Here is a 16,936-nt window from a genome sequence, read left to right on the forward strand (position 1 = left end):
ATTAAAACATAAAGAGTATTTTAATGGAAATCCATTTCAGAGTGTGTTCTTTTTCCTTCAATAAATACTTCTACTCATTAAGTTGTGATAGTTTTCTTTCATAAGTGCTCTCCTCTGCAACATCTCTCATACAGATGTGTAAATACTTAACATAAAGAATATGTCCTAAACCCATGATTGAACAGCAAATGCAATAAACTGATGACATAAAACTCAAAAATACAACAACCAGAATTATTTTACACATTTTCCCATCACCAGATCTTAACAAAAACTATAAAAACATTGACACTGGTATATATACTACAATATTATTGATATGGTGCAAAATCTAACATCAAGAGGTGCATTTAAAAACCAACACATTAGGAGAGAAACATATATTGGCCTCATCTGAAATTTAAAACCTCCCGATCATTCATATTCACTTGTATTATTTAAATTATTACTTCTAGATATATTATCCTAATAATAATTCTCCAAAAGGAATAATGAAAACAAAAGTACTCCAATTGTAAAACTAGAGGGTTAGTATGAAACTGACAGTATGTAGATACTAACTGATACATTGTAGGTGTGGTCACTTTCCCCCTATTTGCAATTTGAACTATAAGTCTCTTAGTAATTTATCTTCTCTCCTCCTTAGGTTGTGATTCCTACATTTCCCAGCCTGCCATGCAGTAAGCACATATAGACTTCAGAAGTACTACACCACTAAAACAAAGTGACTAAATGAATGTAGAGTATGTTATCAGCGAGTAGAGGGGTTTAAAATTGAGAGTAATGTGTTTCAGCACTTAGAACAGATGAAATTAAACTTCTCAGTTTCCTGCTTACTGACCCACTGATGCTGTCCTCCACTGTCCATGGCTCCAGACATGAAACAGTGTTCGGTCTTTCGACCTGCGGCCCAGTTCTCATAGGTTATTACCTCGTCATTGACCCAGAACCAGAAACCCAGACTGCAGGTGTAACGCATTCCCAGCCACACGTAGGGACTGTTTGCCTTCTTGGCTTTCTCCTTGATCCATCTCTGCTCGTCAAGGTTAGTGATGGAGACCAGGTCATGGTACTTCTCTCTGCAGTAATATAAGGCCTCCACCCAGGTCTTGTTTTCATTGATCAAGATCACTTTATCTGTCATGGATGAGACAGTAACAAACTGTTGTTGGTCAAAGACAACCAGTCTTGTCAATCAACTACTGTAACTGCAACAAAACCAATTAACTACGACCCACTGTAAACCCGTGTACTTGCTGCCCTCAACACTTCCTGTACACGACAAAGCTTCAAGGCTCACCACATGATAATAAAAATAACAATACACATGTAGCATTATGAATTATCTCAGTAAGTCACTGAAAACAATGTTACAACTTAATCATTTGAAAGGATGATGAAGCCTGACTTGATATATCCAGTAACACTTTTAACATCCCAGTAATGTGTTAAAATTAGATTTATATTTGAACATTTTAACTTAAGTACATCTCAAAAAATCCAGTGAAAATAGTTTGACAGCTAGCAGCATCATCAAATGTCAGTGTGACTTATCAAAATAAAAAGAAAAAATGTAAATAACTGTATTAGTAATTATGTCTAAATACTGCTTATAGTGTTATTAAAATGAAGCTGTCTATTGAAAACTCACCGTCATAGCAGAAGAAAGGGTTTCTTTTATTACAATCATCACTGTCCCATGTGCCGTCCTGATTCAACAGGGTCATGGCACATGTCTCTGTGTCATCATCAGTAAACGCCTGATTCCAGTGTCTGAAAGAGAAACTGCTCCCGTCTGACCAACCCCAGGTGTCTCTGAACAGTCCGATTGCATACCACTGGTCTTTGCTCAGCTTCTTATTTAGTTCATCATTTATCTGGTTTTGTCCACTGACCAGATCTGTGTGATGTTCTCTGCAGTAGTGCTGAGCCTCTAACCATTTCTTCCAAACTGTTATCACATGTAATCTTTTATCATTTTGTTCAGTCTCTGTGGATTAGACAGACTTGATTCACTTCATGTGTTTTGTACAAATAGATATTTTGAGGTCCTTTAATATTACAGCATAACATCTTGGTTTAGACATAGAAAGCATTTGACTCAGCACCACCAGGTTAGAATTTGGTAATATATACAGACATGATCAGTATAACTTATAAGGAATAACTTATAATCATTTGACATTTCATCCAGTGGCATTATCAAGTCAAAACTAATTTAGCAAAATATTTCTAAACAATTTCCTTGTTAAGTTATACTTAGATTAATATTTTATGACATTTCTGAAGCACTACACAGTTTTTGTATTGATCTTGTGAAAAGATGAAAAAGGCTAAAAATAAATTCTAGACAAGAATAAATGTTGAATTTATAATCATGGGTTTATTATATTCTCACCATTGTAGCAGATGAAAGGACCTGGTTCTCTACAAGATATATCGCCACATAATATATCGTTGTGTGTCTGATTGCGCTTTATAAACCCACAGTTCTCAGGGTGTGGATCGTCGTTTGGTTCTCCATCATTCCACTTTATCTCAGTTTTATTCATCTCCAACCCTGGCAGAGACCAGTGCCATGTCCTATCACCTGTTTGATTGTACAGACCAATCCAGGCTCTGTTTTGGTTATTTGTAGATGTAGAGTTTTTTAGTAGTCTTTTCATATCTGTCATGTTAGACACTGTGGCCAGGTCAGTGTGATTGATTCTGCAGTATGCCTGGGCTTCCTTCCAGGTCTTTTGCTCGTTAATAAAATGGTACTCAAAGAGCTGGCAAGTGAAAAAGTAACAATGACCTAAAAACAACAACAACAAAAAAACTGCAGTTATGGAGCTGATGGCATGAAATCAAAATAATTAAAAACCCAGGTCACACTTCACACAATACCTCTTACTCAGCTGAAATTATGAGTCCAGTTTATTATTTTATTTTTTCATTTTTATCTGATGAGAAATAAAGTGCAGCATAGCAGAATCTGGAAAGCTGATCCACTTACCCATCAGGGTGAGCAGAAACAGACTCCACGTCATTTTTGCTCTGTTAGATGAAAACTGATTCAACATTAGTGTACATTGAACCAAGCTTGATGACTTTAACACTAACACCTCATAAATGTGATTCTTAATATATTCTCTTAAAATCACAATACATTTCACAATAACTCAGTAATCTGGAAAAAGAAGTGTTGTGTTGTGCTACATACACAGTTTCATCAAGTCTATCGACTGTAAGAAATACTTTACCTGGAGGTTTCACAGTGTTAAAATTTGTTTTATGCAATGAGAAAGTACATTAACACAAGCTATGTACAGTTTTATAGTTGCATTCGTATCCAATTCTGTGCCATTTTATTTTTGCGTTTCACAAACTAAATATAGTTTCCATAATTTATTTTCCTTTCTTGCTGTTTTCCGTTTAACCATGTGCATGTGCACTTCACAACAACTAAGGATTCAAAACTATCCCTCAACACATAAAAACCTCTCTACATGTAATATTTAGTGCAATATGTTGCAACATACAATGTTGTGTCCATTAATGTGTCCAAAGACATTTAAAATGCTAAGTGTCATGAGATCTGCTCAGTGTTCATAAAATAATAAATACACAGAATTACTGAATGAATAAGAATTAATTATAAGGACATATGAACATGTGATAGAGCAGAGTCTTAACTTACATGTGAGGTTTGCTGCTCTCTTCAGCTTCACTCTGCGCTGATGTCTCTTTCCTCTGCGCTGATGGAAACTGATCACAGTTGTATATCAAGGCTGTACTGTATTTGAATAGTAAAATACTGAGGACACAGATCTCAATATTTTACTATTCAAATACAGACACAGATCTTAACAGTAAGATCTGTGTCTGTATTTGCAAACTGCAATTTATTATAGATGAAATAACACTGCACAGTACTGAGCAGATAAAATGTACATTACATAAACTTAGCCTGTAAAATAGAGACATTTATAATAAAAAATAAAAGACACAAACTACGGGGAAAATATTGAAATAACTGTACATATAACTCAATATTTGAAAATAGGGATTTTTCAATACCTAGAAAGTAAAGAGCAGCACTTTTTGCCAAATTTCTATAGTTATTTATTTTGTTTCATTTTACTTGGATTTAAATATCATACACAACATATCTCATGGTCACCATGAAAAAATAACCATTCTCACAGACAATATGAACAATAACATAATTGTACAGGAATATAAAACATTAAATATAGTTTAAGTCTATTTAGTTGACAGGTAATTGTTATTTAATGCCATGAATAAGTGGTTTCACAGTAAATTATAAATATTTAATGCAAAAGGCTTGAATTTGTCTTGGTACAGTTGGTGACATCTGACTACTGTACATTTACTTGGACACTATACTTAAGTATAATTTCCAATATTGATACTCAGATACTCGGCTACATACTTCAGACATTACACATAAAACAAATGGCAAATTTATAAAATAGGTTTCAAAGGTCCAGGAGGACTTTTACTTGCTGTGAAGAATATTTAAACTGTGATATTGCTACTTTTATCTAGGCAAAGTATATGCAAAGTAATTTTTTCACAACATCAACAGTACTGTGGACATGCTGTGGGAAATATAAGCATCACGTAAACAAACAGGGTAATGTCAAATGGCTCAAAACTACTTAGGTTATTAGTGATATTATAAAGCACATGAGTTTATTATTATGTCTGAATCAAAGAGGAGAGGTGTTTATCTCTTTATCATTATTCCAGAAACCTGGTGATATATGTCAAGGAGCAATGAAGCTGCAGCAATGGAGCTCTGCTCTGGTGAGACACTTCATGCTGATTTCTGGTGCACTCATAGTTACAGTGTCTGTAGCTGCTTATGTAGCGGGACAGCACACCAGGAATCTACCTGTTTCCTGGATAAAACTCATTTTCTGCAGGTCTGGGTGAGTCCTGTATTGTGTTCCCAGCTCAAGGTTGTGCAGAGGTTTCCCTTTGTTTACCGTTCATTGTTTTAATTTACTGTCTCTAAATATTCTTGCCTGTAACAATCCTCCACCCATCTGACCCAGGATTTACTGACAGTAGAAAGTGAGGACGTTCTGCTGGTTTCCTCGTATCAGCACCGCAGGACAGTGGAGCCCACAGGTCAGAGTATCCAGCCAGGCCATGTACAGGGCACTGGGGCAGTCACTCTGTGGCACCGGAAGGCTCCTGAGAATCACATTTACACAAACATAACAAAACTCATATTAGGAAATTCTGCTTGCGTATGACCTCTGATTAAAACATTACACAGTCAAATTAGTGTGGGCTGTGCAGTAAAAAAAAAAATCAAAAGGGATATAATGTTTCTTTACTTGGAATCATGAGACCATGGAAATAGCCATGGTCTGTTGGCTATGCATATAACTTTGCATCCCTGTGGACATCACTGTGGGGCTTTCAGTCCCTGATGCTGCTAGAGTTATACCAACATCATACTATAACCATTTATTAAATGTTTATATTGCATAAGGCTTGTATAAATAAAAAACAATTAAAACAGAACCAACTAAATTCTGAGATAGATGGTGGGAATATGAGGGTGGAGGGAGGCCATAGTGGTGATTTGATTGACTATCATCTAGGTCAAGTCTGCAGGATCTCAAAGAAACCTGCTCAATTTGCAGCAAATCTGAAGTTGTTTAATATTTTCCTTAAACTTTCAAATCCTGAACTTTAATAAAATAAACTGTACTCACACAAGTACAAGAGCAGCATGTTGGGAATTTCTCCTGATGATTTCATTCAGTCTCACCTTTCTCTCAGTCTGTGAAAGGAGGAAAGAAATATGAGAGGAAAGGATGAACATGCAAATGAGAGGGCTCATACGAGCATTTGACAGTGAGGACAACATAAAAGGACAACATGACATAGGAGTACACACACACAGCCGCACACACACCTACCTTAAGTCTGAAGGCCTCAAACTGCTTGTCAGATATTTTGCATGGGGCATTTTCTCTGAACTCCTGAGCTAAGGTGCCTTCCTGCTGTTCATCCCATAGCCTGAAGGGGGCGACACTGTCCAAAAACCTACTCAGGCTGAGAAGGGATGAGAACAACAGGACAGAAGTCAGGTTTCTCTAAGGAACGGGCAGACTGTACAAAACTGCTCACATCTAGCCCTCGCATTCATAAAACAATGTTCTGCATACAGCTGCTTTAAGACTTTATTGTTTGAAATTGACTCATGACATATTTCAGCATAACTGTTCAGATTTCAATGTGGGTTGTTACTTTGATAGTGAATATCAGGGGTTTGTTGACATACTTCTTGGAGTGTGGACGCTTCTCACTGTCTGTCATGACTATAACGTCATTAAAGTCCAGACGAAACCTCTTCAGTAGAGCGATCATCCTAAAACAAAACAGTACAGCACATCTTACACCACAGAGTGTATGGCACTAAATACATCAGCTTACAATTCAAACAACCTGCATAGATACTAGATGACTGTACAGTAGAGATGCAGCATATCTCTATACATTTAAAATAACTGTACACCCAAGATATAGAAGGCTTCTTGATTTTTCAGCATTACTGGAAATTCAATGACAGGACCAAAACCATTTCTTGTGTGCACCAGAATACAAAGCCAGAGAAACCTACTCTTTGCGGCGCTCATCCATGTTCTGCTCATCTCCCACGATGAAGACCCTGACCTTACTGCTGCGCCACAGTTTCCTCCTGGTGAGCAGGTAAGGCACCAGCAGTGTCAGACCTTTAAAACAAAAGACGAGGATCTTACTCAAGGAAAAGGGTGAAATTAATGTTTATTAAGTCCAACCTTAAAAACTGAGATGGCTGTATGATTATAATCATATCTCTAGTAGTTTACATTCATTTTATGTTGTACACATATCAATAGGTTGCCAAATCAACAGTGCACTGTGCTTTGTCAGATCTACTGTACCTTCTCTCTGGACTCACCTCCATCATCAGCTATCCAGTAGACGTCAATGGTCTTCTTGCCCTGGTCGCTCTGAAACACTGTCTTGATCTGATCGCTGTCGCCTTTATCGGAGATGTCCTCAACTGTGACAACAGAGGGAGGAAGAGTGCTGTTTTATTCAAAATGTACGTGTGGTGCTTGAATGAGTAGAACGAGAACTATTGTGAGCATCTTCCAGAATACAGTTATCTAATGGGTAATCTATATGTAGGTAGACAGTAAGGCTCACCTGATTGCCTCACAGGAGACTGATGGTCATTTTCTACAGATTCATCAGACTCAAAGCCCTGGTTCACTAAAGGACAGACATCACATGCTCAACCATCGTTTCATTAAATTAGAAAAATTTCATTTTGTAGGAACAGAGAAAATTTTAGTTAATGTGTTGTTTTCACACCTTCAAAGTCAAACTGGTCAAAGATATCCAACCCGTCCATCATCCTCAATATACACAAGCAATAGTTAGAGTCGAAGGTATCACTAGACAGAAGAACAATATGAGAAGAAAATGAGACCCAGTAATCTTAAATGATTGGTTGATTTTGCTAGTCTTAATATTACTGTAGCTCTCAATACAAAGACTGTGATTGCAGATTTCTTGTTGCTTTTGCCAAATGCAGAATTAGGTATTGTTCACTGTTAAACATATTGTTTCATAGTATGCATTGCAAGAAATATTTTTTTATCATTATACAAAGTTACCTAATCATTCATTTTCAGTAGACTAATAACAGAACCATAAATGTTTTTGTTTTGAGGCTCTACATGTCTTTGTTTGCTTTCACTTGCACCACTGATGACGACCAACTTACTATATGGTGTTGATATAATCTTCAATGCTTTCAGGAGAACTCTCCCTCCAGTTTGACTTGAAGCCCAGAACAAGAGTGTTGGGTTTCAGTTTGCCAAGACCAGATGCCTTAAAAACATGGCAAATGACACCACAAGGGATTTTGAAGGATTCAGGGTGAAAATACAAAGAGGAAACATCCTTTATGTATGAATATTGACAGTCCTAGTCCTTATACTGACTATGAATAAATGTAGTACTGAATGATGTATAGTACATCAGAATGGAGGTAAACAAAAGCTATAAACAGAAGAAAAAATATTTATATACAGTAAGTAATGTGTAGCCATCTATGGACACTGAAGAAACTAGTTGCCATCAGCCAAAATTACGAGCATGAGATTGATCATTTTAACAGGCTGTTAATCTGAAACTGTTCCCAGCAGATGTGTTTTGTACAGTTAGAGCTGTAATTACTTCCTACAGCGAAAGACATGATGAAAAATGTACCTGCAGCAAGTTTCGTGCTCCAGCTCTGAGGCCGTCTGCACTCAAAGGAGTATAAAACGAGCGCACTTTCCTCTTGTTCATCCACTTCACCAACAAATCTGTGGCATCCTGTGGCCGAGTCTGCCGCTCCTCCTCCTAGAGGAGTGAGGAACAGGTTGATGTCACAGAAACACGCAGAAGATGTTGGAATTGAACAGCTACTGTGAGGACGACGACATAAATCATCGCTTTTATTTTCCATTTGGAGTAAAACTGAATGGCTAACCATGATGATGTCTCCACAGATCATGAGGCTTATGTGTTTGGTGAAAGATGCAACAAAGTCCACCAGTGCAGGTCGCTGGTTCGGGGGCCCAGTCAGGACAAGACACTGTGGCCTGAAAGAAGAGGACAGACGAGAAACAACAGCTGCTGCTTAAATTGGGACCATCACCACTGATAATCACCTGCAGAAGACCAAATATAAATACAGCACTGCTCTAATAAATAAATAGTGTCAGTCAATAATTTCGATTTGACCACTCACCTAAAATTCTTGACGTGATCCTCCACTCCAGAAAGAGAAACAGAGTATGACAGAGCCATGTTGTATGTACCTGCCTGTACTGACGATCCCCAGTTTACCTCTGTGGGTTTAATAACACAAGTGATGCAGGTGTGAAAGTGAATACCTGGATTTGAAAATGAAAATATATCTTCTGTGTTCTTGACTCACTTGGCTTAGTGTAGTTGACATATCCAAACAGGAAGAAGATAATACTGAAGGTGATGAGGGCAGCCCACCAGGTCAACAGGAACATCAGAACTACAGAGATCACTGCTCCAAACAAAGCCGTCCATTTACTGTAGTAGTGAAATGATGGTCGCCAACCTGATGACAGTCAGAAACAGAGGACTTTCAGGTGGCATAACACAGAATCTCTAATATCCCATAGTCACAGTTTTTGTTTCATTAAGCTATATGTCATTTTGAATCACAATAACAAACAAGCTAAACTGACATTTATTCTGCAGAACTAGTGTCTAATGTTTTTGCAGGCAGCTCACCAGGGGAGTTGGTGATCGACGCGTGAAAGCAGCTGAAGTTGATGAGGCTGTAGGAACACAGGAAGAAGTTGGAGATCAAGCCTGCGATGGTGTCCAGCTTACCTATAACGAACATGGGTGAGAAATCAAAATCACATTAAAGACTCTTTGAAATGTTCGCTCCTAAAGTACATACTGAATCATTATAACAAGAGATATGAGAGTTTAGAATAGAAAAACAAAGAGGTGACTCAACGAGTCAATGAATCAGTGAGTCATACCCACCTATAAGAATGAATGCCACAGCAATCACATAGCAGAGGATATAGGCCCTGAGTGGCTCATCATTTTTCCCATAACCCTTTGCAAAGAATCCAATATATGGGTATATTTTGTCTCTGCACAGACACTGGCAGATAAGAGAGAAAATGTAAGGTTATAAAACATTTGTGTTAGCATTTTACTACATTTATACATTTTTCTTACTCAAAGGCCTCTTTATACACAAAAATGTGCCAGTTTTATTTGTCAGAGGATACTTCAGCACAAAGAGATGTATTAATTATATTTTATTTAAAAAAAAGAAAGATGGCACTATAACTGTTCATTAATATATTTAATATGGCATTTACTTGGTTGCATTAGGCAATTTAGCACTAAGTTTTTCCCTGTGGTTTCTCACCTGAAATACTTTAGGAGCAGAGACAAGGAAGCCAAGAGCAGATGACAAGCTGGCTGCAAAGACACCAGCAGTGATGAGGTAGTAGAAACCTGAAATTTGGCCCAGTACCTGGTTGGAATTGACATTGTGATGAATGTGAGAAGCAGCAATGAGGATTTCATATTGTTATTGGACAGAGAAAGGTATGTTTGTTCCAGGTTGAACACGAGGCCTTTTGAAACCGAATGGTACCTTTGAATCATTGGCCAGACCATACTGACACGACTTTGATAAGGTGCATTCTGTGAAGTTCCAGCCCAGGTTACATCCCACACAGCCATCAGTGATGTTTCCAGTCAGAGCGTCACTTATATTACCCGAAGCGTCCCGTATGACACATGACCCTGGAGCAGAATGCAGATCAAAATAGAACAGTCAAGATTTAATATATTGTGGTCTGCATTATTATGATATTTTTGGACTGATTTTCTACCATAAAGGTTTGTATTTGTCTTAGTTTCTGATATATTTACATGCATATCACCTCTCAGGCACTTGACACGTGCTTGAGACATGTAATTCCTTATAGTACCAATAGCATGTCACCTTTATTGTTTTAAATCCTCATTTCCATGCCTGCTGTCTCTCCTTCCACATCCCAAATAACACCTACCAGTTCAGACAAGTAACCATATGGATGCAAATCATCAGGATAAAAGCATGGTGAACCAGGATCTTACCAAGAGTGAAAGATATCCCTAAATAGCTGACTGTAGTCCAGAAAATGGCCATTAGGGTGCCTTTGGGGATAGCAGTAGCAGGGTCCTGCAGAAAGGAAATAATATACAAATCAACATGCCGCTCTCATTGTAAACTATGGTGTAAGAAATACATCTTTGTCATCTTCTCATACTTTAAGGTCTCCAGAGATGTTGGCTCCAGACAGGATGCCAATGGCAGATGGAAAGAAAATGGCAAATGTCTGGAAAAAGTTGTTTCCCAGTCTCCAGTCTGGTTTAAGGTTTGCTAAGAAGATCTCACCTGGTGATAGAGAACATAAATAGTTCATTGTCATCTGATAAACTGTAAACACATACGATATGAGACATAAAATAAAACTTGACATAACATATGGATAGCACCAAAAATCTGTCAAAATAATATCTTCAGTACTTTTTTTGTTGTAAGTGTTGATACTTTTTGTTGACAAACTTGAACTAAGAAAACATATTCTTATGGACACGGAATCAATAGAATTACTTTGTGAAACCTAAACTCACTGTGATATCCAAAAATGCCCTGTGCCTGTTTCTCTGGACTGGGAGGGATTATTGTGCCCACCAAGTAGTTGGAGAAGGAGACCATGAGAACTATAAAGAACAAAATCTGGGTCTGAGAGACAAAGACAGATGGAGAGGGAAGAAAGAAAAAGAGAAACACATGATTAAAAAGGTCTGATAAAACATCAGGAGATTTTTATTATTTCCAACAAATGAAGTGAGATGGGGTCAGGAGGTGCTCACCTTCGACTCCCACTCCATTCCAGCCAGAGAAATGAGCAGAAGAATTGTCACAGTTATCACGCCCACAATACGGATGTCATTGATTTCGTCGACCATGACGATACCAAACTCCTGCATTAATCAACCAAATCATTCACACACACATAAGGACGTTGAGCTCAGCCTCATAGTATTCTGGTATGTTTGCATCCTACGACATCTATTTTTAAAATCACTTCAATTTAAAAATGTACTGGGCTTTGGGGAGTCATTAAAGTCTGGAATTATCTTAAGACCTTTGTGTAATATTGCAAATACTAGTCATTCATTTATATATATGTACAATAGAGGTTTATTCATTTTAGATGGTCAAATTGTTCTGGTTCAACCTGTTGAAGCTGAGATTACCTAAGTTAAAGCCAAATTATCTGACATAAAAACCCCAGTAAAATAAAACTCAGTATAGAGTTAACATACTGTAATGGAAACTATAACAACTCTGTATCAGAGATTTTTTGCCTTATCGGGTCCATCATGTAAAATAAATATATTTATCTTTAGGGTAAAACACAAGTACCATCATTAGTTTAACGACCACCTCTGCAAAGCCAACAGTATTGAGTGCACAAGCCAGAGCGTTGGCGAAAGAAAAGACCACCCCAATTGGTCCACCAATTTCAGGACCCAGAGAGCGGGATATCATGAAATAGGCCCCACCTGAAAATGATTTTAGACAAAAGAGGAGTCACACAGGAACAAGACTGGTAACACAGAAAAGATGCGAAACTGTAAATTGGACATTTAGCTTGAACCCCCCACAGGCACATGACTTTTTTGGGTCTGGAGACACAAGAAGTAACTGACCTGAGATCACCCTCCCGTTGGTGGCGATGGCAGAGATGGAGAGGGCAGTTACTGAGGTCACCGTCGCAGACATGAGGATAATAACAGAGGTCAACACTGAGATAAAAAGAAAGAAGGTATCAATAAAGTCAAAAGTTGCATATGACGGGGCAATAGTGGAGCAGGTGGAGCGGAGAAAAAAGAGGAATGAAAGAAACTAACTCAACAGAAGAATGACTGATATAAAACTCACTGATGCCTGCCTCAGAAATGATCCATGACAAGCGGAGAAACAGGATGACTCCCCAAATGTTCAGCATGCACCGAATCTGTGACCGGAGGTCAAGAAAAACAGCTCCGTGAATGTTTTATTGTGAAATTTGTAATGTTGATTCATATCTAGGGAGGTTGAAATAAGCAATAAAGGGCACACTGATCTATGTTTTACAGGTCTTTATGTGCAATATGCTCAAACACAAGCTTCACTCACCATAACTCCAGTCACCCAGCCAAATCTGACAGGAGCTTTCTCCTGCAGACTCTTTGACTCTTCATTTCCACTGTCAATGACTGGCAGGCTGCTAACCTCTGAGTCTGTGGTGGTGTGTGGCACCTCCATCCCTGCCTCCACCTCCTGAGAAAAATACAAGTGAACTTTGTCAGGTTCAATTTATACCTGACACTTATCAGCCTTTTTAGGGTACAAATGATTGCAAACACTGAGCACAATTTAGTCTCTACCCTAAATACTCAAAACAAGTGTAAATATGAACTAAACAATAATGAAAGTATAATTTACAGGCCGTATATGATACATGTATAAATCATCAGATGACATAATAATATATAGTAATCATTTCTGATTACGCGTAAACTGGTTAACCCTCCCAGGGAGTTTTTTATGCAATAACTAATAACCTCTGACCCTGAATATTCAGTGCTATTTCAGTGCAGGAGTCATTCATGAATCAGGAAACAGTACAGATCACTGTAAAAATGTATGCACTGTAATGCATACTTTATATGTTTTTTGATACATGGTTTGCAGAAATGGGGCAGTATGGTAGCTGAGTGGTTAGCACTGTTGCCTCACAGCAAGAAGGTTCCTGGGTTCACAACCCGGCCTTTCTGTGTGGAGTTTGCATGTTCTCCCTGTGCTTGCGTGGGCTTATTCCAGGTACTCTGGTTTCCTCCCACAGTCCAAAAACATGTATTTCAGGTTGATTGGTGACTCTAAATTGCCCATAGGAGTGAGTGTGAGTGTGTGAGGTTGTTTGTCTCTATGTGGCCCTGTGATGGACTGGTGACCTGTTCAGGGTGTACCCCTGCCTTCCACCCGAAAAAGAGCTGGGATAGGCTCAAGCAGATCCCTATGAGCCTGGTTAAGGAGTAAGCGGGTATAGAGAATGGATGGATGGGTTTTCACAAATATAATACCGTACCTCAAATGCCTTGCGGAGAGCCTCCAGAGAAGGCCGGCTCCTTGACTGCTGGTGTGGCAGGGTGCTAGTATAATTGTCCAGCTGTGGCACCAGGTCTAAGGTGCTGTAGAAGGAAGATCTCCGCAGATCCATCCTTGAGCCCTGATGGTCTGAGGTACTGCAAGACAGGGGGTCAAAGAAAATACACTGAAATTGACCTTAAATAAAATGCCAAAGCAACATTATCAAATCGACATTTCTGCCTGAAATATCTAAATATCTTTGTTGGAAATGAACATGGAAACTAGGAACAAACAACACAAACCTTGAATCCACATCTGAGACAACAATGGTTGGAGGAATCTGGAGATTACCATCTTGTTTCTGGTTGCAGGTGTCAAACTGGTGTGAAGCGTACCTGGGGAGCCCTTCATCATTTGCTGAGAAGTGAACACAAGGGATGTGATGTTTGGATTTGAGCTGCCCCATTGGTACGTCTTATTAATCCTCTGTGAAAGTGTGGAGAAAAAAGGCTAAAACAGTTGATGCTTAAACATTAACAAATTACGTTTCTTTGGACATGAAATGATGGTAACCAGTTTTGAACATTATTAGCTAAATAATGGTTAAGATGCTCATTAGGTGAACTTGTGTATCACTTGGATTAATTTATGGTTTTAATTCAGTCTTGACCCAATCTTTGGTCAGTGGACTCAAAAGTCAAAAATTTGCTTTTCAAATCCTGATACCTACGTTACCCAACTCCATCACCAACAGTTTAGTTTTGAGCTGTAAGTGTATTATGCTAATACCAACTAATGTAGCCTCAAGCTGCCAGTCTTAAGCAGAGGTGAGAAGTGGGTTACAGAGGCCTGAAGTTAATTTCTTTTTATCTCCAAACCTCAGGGTCTCCAAAATGTCAAACTTGTGGTCTTCAGCCCAAAGAGGCAATTAGCACATTTCATGAAGCTTGCTCTGAAACTATTTTCACTCTTTTCACTATCACATGCAGCAGTAATCGCCAAAACCTGTAAACAGCCTTTGATCTGTAAAATCAGTGGAGGTTCCCTTTCATAAAAAAGCTAATCAGTGCAGCTTTAAATACATTTTCCTCTGCAGCCATTCAGATCAGTTGGTAAATACTTCAAACAAGTTCCTTTCCTCAGTTAACAAAATGATTAGTGGTGAAATCTGGTAATTGTTTCAGTATAAATGAAATAACACTTTTATATTATAAGCACATCTAAACGGTATTCCTAAACTGCATTTGGACTCTATTACAAGCATTATGTGTTTAAACAGATTAACACTATCCAGCAAGACCAAAGTGCATTTGTTACAGATCATGAGTAGAGCAGTTCCATTGATGAGTTAGACGTCAAGTGATGAACACCATTGAAACTCAGCAAATTCATTAAACCTTCTCAAGAAAAGTTAACGCATTTAATTATTAAAATATTTAGCTGAAAAAACAAGCCTGAAGTACTTACACAGGGGTTTTCTTTTCCAGGTGAATATGGATTTGGCAGCAGATTAAAATTGTTCCTTCTTTCATTTCCCACTGTGGCTCTTTATATCTTCGATGAGGTAGGTAGCATCCCCTCCCGTTCCTCATCTTTCTTCCTCCCCCTCACGCGCACACACACATTTATCATCACCTTGTCTACACTGAAAAAAATGTAAGATCTCATTAAAGATATTTTTATTGTATTTTATTCCAGAAACTACAATATGTGATATGAAAGAGAGGAAATGACAAGAAAGTAACACCACAACAATTTAACAACAATCTAACACTCAAACATATATGTATAAATATTATTTGTTCATTTTCATTCATCTATTGTTCCAGTGTCCTCAATGAAATAATCAAAATTAGTACTGTTCCATTTTTTTCATTTTTGGATTTAAAATGAAATTGGATTTATTTCTATTTTGGAAACTGCAAAAATAATTATAGAATGAAAATATGTTTTTTTAGATGTAAGATGAGACAAACTAAACGGATGTCATCTTTAGTGACTGATTCAACCTTTTTTCATTGAACTTTTGACTGTACATGATGTAGTAATTTTTTACTACGTCAAAGTGGAAAAGAAACTCCTCTGCTTTTCAGGGAAACACTAAAATTAGCATCAAACTATGATTAACTCTGTTATTCTCTGTGTGGTACTCTATTGTCTTACTTTACCAGCTTTTCAAAATAAGATTTCTGGATTTCAGTCACTCTAACATAATGTTGCATCATTCAAACATCTTTGCAAAAACTCCAAACATCAGTCTATGTCTTTTAAGGATTGTCTCATTACAGACATTTTATGTAAGCAACAGGCAGCCTGCCACCTAGATCCCAGTTTCACTATTCCTAAAAACTGTATTTTTAATAACATTTTTAAATGGCATTGAGAAAGTATGCTGCTATGCCCTCTCTCAGCCTCTCACTTTTCCTTTGGTTTAAGAAAACAAAGTGTTTCAGGCTCCATACTCCATATGTTAATTTTTTATGGTTGAAACTTCTTGCAGCGTATTCTTCATAGTGCCAATAGCTGCTATAATTAAACTTGCACTATTAAATCATCATTGCCATTGTGCCCTGGTCAAAGACACTTGTTACGCCCACAGTGGTAGGGGAATCAGAAAGGTAGAGGTCTACTCAGACTGTTGTTCCACTAAGAGATAAGAGATAAGACTCCTCTCACAGTTTAATGGATTATGTGGTGTTTGCACATCACATCTCCTGTTAAACTGTAGAAATATTTGGTGCATTTGTTTTTGTCAAAATCAGATAATGCTCTTCCTACACTTACTATAGGGCAATATAGCAGATGATCAGGATTGTGTAACTGAGTGGCGTTTCTGTGACTCTTTCTTGTAACCTCCTGTGAACTTGGGAGTGTCAGTCAAAACAGCATTGTTGACAATTCGTTTTGTAATGAGGTTACATGTATAAGGGACAAGCTACACCTCGGGAGCCATGAGAGTAATCAGTGTGTGTGTCATATCTAGGTGAATATGTGCTTACATTGTTGCTTCCCTGCTCTTTCCTTATCTTGGCGCTCCCTTTTTGGCCTTTCTGTCTTTGTGAAATACACTCTTCACTTGCCTATGTACTTTTCTGGGCGAGGGACTTCTGGACTTCTGCACTTTAGCCACCACAGCTGCCGAACGTAACAGGCTTTGATCATACTACA

The 16,936-nt window shown here is 38.0% G+C and overlaps 2 protein-coding genes across 2 annotated transcripts; both read right to left on the bottom strand.

Moving 5' to 3' along the window:
* Positions 1–264: 264 nt before the first annotated feature.
* LOC113123359 (macrophage mannose receptor 1-like) lies at positions 265–3,727 on the bottom strand. The gene is made up of 5 exons (XM_026295330.1): positions 3,683–3,727; positions 2,999–3,039; positions 2,399–2,797; positions 1,652–1,990; positions 265–1,137 (listed from the first exon to the last, which is right to left on the bottom strand). Exons 2-5 carry the CDS (start codon positions 3,030–3,032, stop codon positions 791–793), a joined length of 1,119 nt encoding a protein of 372 aa, XP_026151115.1. The 5' UTR covers positions 3,033–3,039; positions 3,683–3,727; the 3' UTR covers positions 265–790.
* Positions 3,728–4,222: 495 nt separating this feature from the next.
* LOC113123283 (solute carrier family 12 member 3-like) lies at positions 4,223–15,315 on the bottom strand. Its single transcript, XM_026295185.1, has 28 exons — positions 15,236–15,315; positions 14,071–14,254; positions 13,767–13,923; positions 12,815–12,958; positions 12,578–12,653; positions 12,346–12,441; positions 12,059–12,198; positions 11,503–11,613; positions 11,260–11,371; positions 10,893–11,020; positions 10,720–10,804; positions 10,232–10,383; positions 10,001–10,108; positions 9,604–9,727; positions 9,340–9,441; positions 9,008–9,163; positions 8,819–8,918; positions 8,558–8,669; positions 8,293–8,427; positions 7,805–7,911; positions 7,390–7,472; positions 7,222–7,287; positions 6,971–7,075; positions 6,650–6,761; positions 6,311–6,397; positions 5,946–6,081; positions 5,739–5,806; positions 4,223–5,208 (listed from the first exon to the last, which is right to left on the bottom strand). The coding sequence occupies exons 2-28, from the start codon at positions 14,232–14,234 to the stop codon at positions 5,070–5,072; spliced, it is 3,105 nt and encodes a 1,034-aa protein (XP_026150970.1). The 5' UTR covers positions 14,235–14,254; positions 15,236–15,315; the 3' UTR covers positions 4,223–5,069.
* Positions 15,316–16,936: the final 1,621 nt, after the last annotated feature.

The sequence above is a fragment of the Mastacembelus armatus genome, chromosome 18 (assembly GCF_900324485.2).
Source record: "Mastacembelus armatus chromosome 18, fMasArm1.2, whole genome shotgun sequence".
Taxonomy (NCBI): Eukaryota; Metazoa; Chordata; class Actinopteri; order Synbranchiformes; family Mastacembelidae; genus Mastacembelus; species Mastacembelus armatus.

What these genes read in the sequence shown, in the direction of transcription:
- LOC113123283 (XM_026295185.1), bottom strand. Translation starts at nt 14,234, where the DNA reads ATGGGGCAGCTCAAATCCAAACATCACATCCCTTGTGTTCACTTCTCA. An exon ending in CATTTCTGAGGCAGGCATCA is followed by an intron (nt 12,442 to 12,577) that starts GTGAGTTTTATA and finishes TTTTTATCTCAG; the next exon opens with TGTTGACCTCTGTTATTATC. An exon ending in CTGGATAGCTGATGATGGAG is followed by an intron (nt 6,762 to 6,970) that starts GTGAGTCCAGAG and finishes TTTGTTTTAAAG; the next exon opens with GTCTGACACTGCTGGTGCCT.
- LOC113123359 (XM_026295330.1), bottom strand. Translation starts at nt 3,032, where the DNA reads ATGACGTGGAGTCTGTTTCTGCTCACCCTGATGG. An exon ending in GTTTCTGCTCACCCTGATGG is followed by an intron (nt 2,798 to 2,998) that starts GTAAGTGGATCA and finishes TGTTGTTTTTAG; the next exon opens with GTCATTGTTACTTTTTCACT. An exon ending in CCCTTTCTTCTGCTATGACG is followed by an intron (nt 1,138 to 1,651) that starts GTGAGTTTTCAA and finishes CATCCATGACAG; the next exon opens with ATAAAGTGATCTTGATCAAT.